Below are 7824 nucleotides of genomic sequence, written 5' to 3'. Positions count from 1 at the left end.
CCCGGGAGCCGCCGCCGGAGGCAGGCAAGGCAGCGGCAGGAGGAGGGAGCGGGCGGAGCGCGGCCGGGGCCGGGGCGCGGGCGGCCGCCTCGGGATGGTGCTCCTGCCCCTGTGGCTAGTGGCAGCCGCGCTCCTGGGGGCCCGCGCTGCGCCCGGCCGGCAGGTGAGTGAGAGAGGGAGAGAGCGGGGGGACCCCTGCCCTGCCCTCCGCGCTGTCCCACGGCGTCCTCCCTCGTCCCTCCGCTGCCCCGGGGTCCGCGGACGGTACCGGCCCAGGGCGAGGAGAGGCTGAGATGGACGGGCGGCTCTCCGCTCTCTGCTGTGCTGCAGACCGCTGCCTCCAAGCAGCCTGGAACCGGACACTGCATCCCCGGCCCGGGCTGGATCCCGCAGCGGCAGCCCCTGGGTCCCGTCCCTCTGGGTCTTCTGCCCCTAGGTGCCCTATCCCTCGCAAGAGCAAGTACCAAGCCGGCAGTTAGCTGACCATGGCATCGGATCGCTGCCACCGTCCCTGCGGTCACTGTGGTCCAGCTGGCTTTCCCCCTCTCTAGCCGAGATACAAAGAGCTGTCAGCTCACTGCTTCCTCTCTGCCTTAGCACCCGTGCTTCTTGGAGCTCGTTGCTTTCCTGCTGTTAAATCCCCTCTTTGGCCACCAAACTTACTTTTTGGCACAGTGTCACAACGTATAGAACGGGTCATTCAGAATCAGGATTGCTTAGCAGCTCTATTTATGTTAAACTTGCTGTGGTCTCCATTAGTATATTGGGGGAACAGCTGTTTATTCAGTTATGGAAGAACTGCCATCCCTGGAAATCAAATGAAGAAACATATAAAATAGTGCAGCACAGACCAAGTGATTTTTCAGCCTTCTGCCATTCCCCATTGCATAGTAATTACACTAACAACTTTGTGCATGTGTTTCTTCTCTCTTCTGCAGGCTGGTAAAGAGCAGCAGATCCAAAGAGGTAAGTCTTTTTAGCTATTATTCCTGCTATCAAGACAGAAATAAAAGAAGTTAGCTCAAAGACTAGTTGTTTCTGGAGAAATGATCTGTATGCAGGCAAGCATTCCCTGTGCACCCCCCACCACTGCCACCCAGAAGCGTTTGTAGTTGCAGTGACGTGGCACGGCTTGAATTTGCATGCCCTCTCGTGCTGCAGTTTTGCATCTTTATGTGTCTGTGCTTCCCTTCTGAAATACAAACCAAAGTTATGGAATCTGTAGCTGCTCACTGTTGCCTGGTAAACTGATAGACCTGGGTAAGAAGGTGCTGTGCAGCGAGTTCAGGGTCAGTGGCACATGTGGGAGCTGAAGGGAAGTGTGCCACGGGGTGCTTCTTACTGAGACCTCAGCCTCTGGGACTCTTCTCAAAGACAGGAAGCTTCCTTTAATTGGGAGGATACACCCACAGTTTAAATTTCAGGAGATCTGTGTTCATTTAGAGTAACTGGCAATTGGGTGCTCCACGGGGTGGAAGAGGTAGTGGAAGGATGTGGAAACTGGCATTCCCAGGGCATTAGTGGCCATTTGGGAATGCCATTCTATGTGCTCCTTCCCTTAGCCAGTGTGAAATGAGTCTGACTAACCCAGTACTGAGTGTGTGTCCCTGCACATGAGTGCTCTCTGCAGCTCTCCTGCGGTGGGAATTGACCCCAGGCAGTTCTTGTCCAGCTGCCATTGGACCTCCAGCCCTGAGGTTTTGGTTCAGCTTTTGGTCAGAGAAGAATTTCAGGCATTTCTGTGAATTTTGGGGGTATTGTCTCAACTTCAGTTCTGGCACTGTGAGCTTCTGGGCTTAGGGTGGTTTCTGCCGTGATCAGTGAATAATGGGACCAAAGACAGTGAGGTACATTTAAAGTTAATTGGCAAACAGAGGGTTTTTCCAGTGGTATGCTGATCCTGTCTTTTATTTCTAGTCCGTTCCATGAGAAATGGATTGTATTTGAATTTCAGAAACCATAAGCTATATAGGAATGTGTCTTTTAAATTATGCAGTACATCAGGCAAAATTCCTGAATCTGGAAAATAACTTTGTTCTTTAATGTCTTCCTTTCTTCTAGAGCCCTGGCACTGATGTAGTCAGGAATATTTCGGGCTGAATTTGATCCTGTAAATTCTGATTCAAAAAGTACAGAACCATAGAATCCTAAAATGGTTTGGGTTGGAAAGGACTTGTACAATCACCTCATTCCAAACCGCCTGCCACGGGCAATGACACCTTTCACTATCCCAGGTTACTCCAAGCCCCTTCCAACCCAGCCCCATTCCAGGGATGTGGCAGCCACAGCTTCAAACCATGGCTTACTCAGTTGAGAGCTGTAATGACTTGGATGTAAAACTTGCAAATGCACTGTCCTACTTCTGAGTCCCACAAAGTATTGCTTTGCATTGGTGGTGTGTGTTTTGAGTTGGCCCAGGACTGGCTTCTGACAGCAGCTGATCTTTTCTTGTAGCCTGAAAAGTCACCTAGGGGAATTAAGGCACCTAGGGGTTTATTGTCGTTAACATCATCACAGGCAGCAGTACAGGCATGCAGAGTTAGCACACTTAATTGCCTGCATTCATGTACAGAGTGCTGCAGTGAAAGTCATCGTGTGTCACTCAGCCTGAGGGTGCTGGTGCTGTGCTGCACCTTCGCCTCCCACGCCGCACAGCTCTGTCCCTGCTCAGTGCCACTTCTGGAAGACACCTGTGGCACAACTGTGCTGGGCCCCACTGCCTGCAGGAAGCACCTGCAAAACACCTGGAGCTGTGCAGAGGCTGCAAAAACACCACACCGACAGAGCTGTCTGTATCCCTGGGACAGGTGACAGTGAAGCAGAGGAATGAGGAAACCAGAGAGGTGTCCCACATCAGCCTCTCTCCTTGCTTTCATTCATCCAGCTTACAATGTCCAGATCCCACACAGCCTCATCCCTTTTCAGGTGCAGAGCTGAGTGGGAGTTCTCCAGGAATCTGTCTCCCTTTCTTGTCTTCTCTTTCTTTCTGGGTATTCCTGCCACCTAAAGTCAGCCAAACAGAGAGCAAATGGTAGTTCTGGAGTGACCCAAGTTGTTGAGAGGGACCAAATCTGCTCTGTTGTTTCTGGAAGCCCCCAGCCGACAATGAAGCAGAAAAGGGTGATGGCAGAACCCCTGCTGGGCCTGTCCAGTTGTCTGCGCACCATCCTCTCTTATTGATCATCACTTTGCTAAGTGACCAGAGCAGCTCTGTGCTCATCCCAGTGTGCTTGTCTGCGGGACAGAAGTGTGATCTTCCAGAACCTGGCACAGTGTCTTTATGGAAACTCTGTCCTCTTCACCCCTATAGCAGCAGCTAACTGGTTGTTCTCCAGTGCTCCCACTGCAGACCTGTGTCTGTGACAGTGAAGCACTGTCTGCCATCCAGCAGTTTGGTTGTGTCACAGCTTGTGAGTTCCAGGCAGAAAATTCCATGGTGATGCTCTGGAGATGTCACCCTCGATCCAGTGCTTTTGCTGAGGTACCTGAGCTTCCTGACCTTCACATCCAAATTCATCTTCCATGCTCTGGAACACTGCTGGTCATCCCATCATGTCCTTATGGAATGTTCTGGGACTCAGCAATAGGACCCCGTGCAGGGGCTGTATGTATGGGATGTTACCAGGAGTCCCCACGTTTCCTTTCTTGGGTAGTTTGGTCTAAACATAGAAAAATAATTTGAACTTTGAGAAATTCTTCCTTTTCCACTGATGCCACTGATTTGCACATAGACTGTGCCTTTGAAATCTTTTCAAGTGAATGTTTAGGCATTTGGCATTCTGCTGTGGACAGCCACCTGAACAGTTTTTGGTCTCTGTATTTCAGAGAATCTTATGCATAAAAAATACTGTTTTTCCAAAGGTAGGAGATAAAAAAAGTTTAGGATTTTCAAACCTCCATTGAGCACAGCTGTTGTACAGTGCAGAGACAGCTCTTGTGAAGCAGTGGTGTTAATTCTGCAGTTTCAACAGGTTTTGAGAGGAAAGAGAACCTGGACAGCTCTCTTCAGAGGCATTCTCTAACTAATTATGTTTTGGCACAAAATGAAAGAATGTGATCTTCCTTCTTAAGTGCTTCCTTTCAACCTAAACATTGTGCAACTGGAGCAGCATTTTAAGGGCAGATTAAAAAAAAGGATGAAGAAAATTTACAGTTAAGTGCTTTTCCTCTTGCTCTGATCAGCACTGTCAGCTTTGAATTAGCAGAACAGATCTGCTCTGAAATTTTAGCTTAGGAAAGGGAACACCTACAGCTGGGATAGCATTTCCTCAGAGCATGCAGTTTGTGGAAAAAGGGTAATGTAAGTCAGCAGAGGAGTTCAGATGTTGTTGGGATTCAGTCATGTCCCATTTAATTTTAATTGCCTTTGAACAAAAGGCATTTCCTCTTCTAGCTCAGCATTTACAGACTCTGGAAAAGGCTTTCGCTGACTCAAAACCTTGACAGTTCTTATTTTCCACACTTTGTCCCTACCTTCTTGGGGCTAGCTGGCTGCTCTTATTAGCCAAATAGCCGGGGGTTTTCTCCCCAGCCAGTGGAAATGTGGGAATTCTGCTGCAAGATGTGCAGAGCAGTTTCTCAGCCCTGTGGTGAGCACAGAACTCCATCACCAGACTGTGGTCTCTGGCACTGAACATCGTGCTTTAAAGAAAAAGGAAAACAAGCCACGAGGAATCTCAGCGAGGTAGAAGGCGGGATGTCAGCTGGGAATGAAATCCCGGTCTTGAAGCACTGGCAATGTGAGGATCTCTGTTTTTACTTTGACCCAGTTAGGATGTGCAACCCAGCAGCTCTGTCTCCTGGGCATGGCCTGGTGTCTAGTTAATAAAAATTACTTTAGAGTTTTAATTTGGTCCCTTCTCTAAGGAGACAGATTAACAATCCTGTTCAGAATTCCCAGTGTTTAAAATGGGAATTATCCTAAGGATAATGACCTAATTAGGATGCCGGTTTTAGAACATGATCTTGTGGGTGTACAGCAAAATAGCTGGAGTTGGCTGCTGCTGAAACTCATCCTATGGCTGCTGGCTGTAGAGTGTTGTGTACCAGTGGGCTTGGAAATGATTTTTCACATTCCTAGGCTACAGTATTTGTATACCAAGATATTTATAGTGCAAGAATTTACATGTGTGTATCCTGCTAGTACCATACATTGTGTTTCTGTCAGATTCTTCAGTAACTGGCTGGAAGAATATTAAAACCAGCTCTCTGAAGCCATTAGGAACATTTTCCTACTGAAAGTACTTGTTGAATGCGTGAGTCTCTTAAAATCAGCAGCCCTTGCTACCAGGAGAGAGGAACTGGCTACTGAGCTTTTCCTCTATTTGATTCTCATATCAAGTGTGATGCACACTGGGAGCAGGTGCAATTTAGCTCACTTAATTAAGTATATTTATTTGAGGAATTCTCAGTGGCACTTGGTGCTGACATCAGAGCTATCAGATCTCGAAGCTTTTCAAATGAAATTGTCAGTAATATCACTTCCACCAGCTCTCCCAGGAAGAAGGGAATGGGGAAGAACTATTTTTGTGAAAGATGGCTCTTTAACTCTCACGTAGTCAAATAGAGAGGCTTAGACTTGGGCCTAGGACCCATTCAGAGCAGCAGTGTGGCTTACAGCTTGACCTGGCCCTTCCCTTACGGCCTGAAAACTGGACACTGAATGTCCTGATTGCTGCCAGATTACAGAGGTCTCACTGAAAAGATAAACTCATTTGAATGGATTTGTTTTCCACTGGTGTGAAATTACTTGAAGACTTGTTGCCTTAGCTGAGGGTTGTGCCATTGAGCTTCTCCAGGATGACAAACAATGTGGCTTTGCTGGGTTTGTGGCTTCTCTCAGCTGCACTAAAGTGCAAGATTTAGGGTCAAATTTGTGCAGATCTGTGTCGAGTTTTTTAATAATTAGAGTCTCTCATTGGTTTTGATCTCTGTTACTCAAGAGGAAAGGCAACAGCGAGTTGCTAGGTAGGGAGATTTGTAGAGAGAAAAGTTACTTCCTTTACCAGTGCTGACATGGATTAATTTATCAGCAGCACATGATCTACTGGATTTTTTCTCTATTCCTATTTCCTGAGAAATCAGTATGCAAATTGTGCTTATAACCAAGCTTGGCACTTCATTTTCAAAAAATTAATAGAAGTGCTGGCACAGAAGCAAGTTCTGTGTCAGGTGTATAACAGAGCTGGCATTCCTTACAGGAGAATTCAGAAGGGTCCGTGCCTCGCCTGCAGCTGTGGAGCAAGCCTGAAACAGAAAACTCCCCAGATAAATGTCAGTGAATATTTCAGGCTTTTCTCTCTAAGTTTTAGGAAAATCATTTTTATAGTAGCAATTGATAGGAAGAAATTTTTCCCTGTGATGGTGGTGAGGCCCTGGCACAGGTTGTCCAGAGAAGCTGCAGCTTCCCCATCCCTGGAAGTGTCCAAGGCCAGGTTGAACGGGGCTTGGAGCAGCCTGGGATAGTGGAGGGTGTGTCTCTCCCCATGGCAGGGGTTTGTAACTGGATGGTCTTGAAGGTCCCTTCCAACCCGGACCATTTTGGGATTCCATGATAAAAGAGGAGCAGTGACACGTGCCTTACGTTTCCCCACGTTAGTAGCAGAAACGGGAATCCTAAATTGGGATTTTTGGAAGGCGGAGGGGGTCCTTCAGTCTTTAGGCTCATTCCATGCTCCTGTTCTTACTTTGTTTGGTGTCTGGGCGTGTTTCTTGGCAGAGTTCCAGAGCAGAGCCAGGCCATACGGGTTGGTGATTCCCATCAGCACGGCCGCAGATGGCAGCTACGTGTCCAACATCCTGTCGGTGAGCCGCCAGCGGCGATGGGCGCGGGAGGCGCCGCAGAGCCCCAGGGAGCTCTACTTCAACGTCAGCGCCTTCGGCAGGGAGTTCCACCTCCGCCTGAGGCCCAACACGCGGCTGGTGGCTCCCCAGGCTGTGGTGGAGTGGTACGGAGACTCTCTGGAGCCTGGCAGCCATGGTGGTAACGCGAGTCAGGCTGGAAGCGCCGCGGAGCGCTTGTGGAAGAGAGAGCCCCTGTGGACCAACTGCGCCTATGTGGGGGACATCACGGACATGCCCGGAGCTGCCGTGGCCATCAGCAACTGTGATGGGCTGGTAAGGCCGGTCTTGTGGCATTTGTGTCTGCTGTCACACTCTGGGCACAGCTTTTGTTGCTTTTAACCACACGTTCCTAATGATGTCATTTACAGAACTTTATTTCTTAACTCCCTTAGAAAATATTAATGCCCTACTGCTTTGGTTTGGGATAATTTCTCTGAATTTGATAAGCAAAGTTCTTAATGTCTCAGGCATGTGAGAGAGAACTCAAACCTACATGTTGTTGGGTTTCCTTTTTTATTTGCATGAGGTGTTACAAGCAGGAAAACGAATAAGGAAGACATTTTCAGACGTAAAAGGTGATATTTCGTTAACTGAATTTAGATTTTGGTGTCCAAATCATCCCTCTTTGCTTCTTGGGTACCAATATGATGGGCTGCTGATGGTTATCCAAGAATAGCAGCATTAAGTTTTAAAGGGTTCCTTTATAAAGTGAGCATGCTTTTTGTTCTCTTAGCTGCAGTTTTTTTCATCAGGAGATGTCATATGAGAATTGAGTAACGGGTAACAGGTTTGTTTTCAGTCTGTCTGCAAATATGCAGGTTTCCTTGTGGCTGAGAAGATGCCCAAATCCCAGCATGAAAGGCTGGGCATGTTTGGAGCCCACCCACCTTTCCTTGGTTTGCTCAGGCAGCAGTGAAAACCAGCACTACCCACCTTGTGCTCCATCACTGCTGGGACACGCCTGCGACATCCAGGGAGATG

General features: G+C 48.2%; 1 protein-coding gene across 2 annotated transcripts in view; it reads left to right on the top strand.

The window, feature by feature from the left end:
• Positions 1 to 7824, top strand: part of ADAMTS3 (ADAM metallopeptidase with thrombospondin type 1 motif 3) — a 63387-nt gene that overhangs the window by 7273 nt on the left and 48290 nt on the right. The window contains exons 2-4 of one of the 2 annotated variants that reach the window (XM_039701975.1): positions 1 to 163; positions 939 to 966; positions 6719 to 7116. In XM_039701975.1, coding sequence (XP_039557909.1) covers positions 95 to 163; positions 939 to 966; positions 6719 to 7116 — 495 coding nt within the window. In that variant the 5' untranslated portion in view covers positions 1 to 94. The remainder of the gene's footprint in view (positions 164 to 938; positions 967 to 6718; positions 7117 to 7824) is intronic. The other variant, XM_039701976.1, reaches the window with a different exon arrangement.

This window comes from Passer montanus, unplaced genomic scaffold, assembly GCF_014805655.1.
Source record: "Passer montanus isolate IOZ18808 unplaced genomic scaffold, ASM1480565v1 scaffold150, whole genome shotgun sequence".
Taxonomy (NCBI): Eukaryota; Metazoa; Chordata; class Aves; order Passeriformes; family Passeridae; genus Passer; species Passer montanus.
This window is presented reverse-complemented; position numbering and strand designations above follow the sequence as displayed.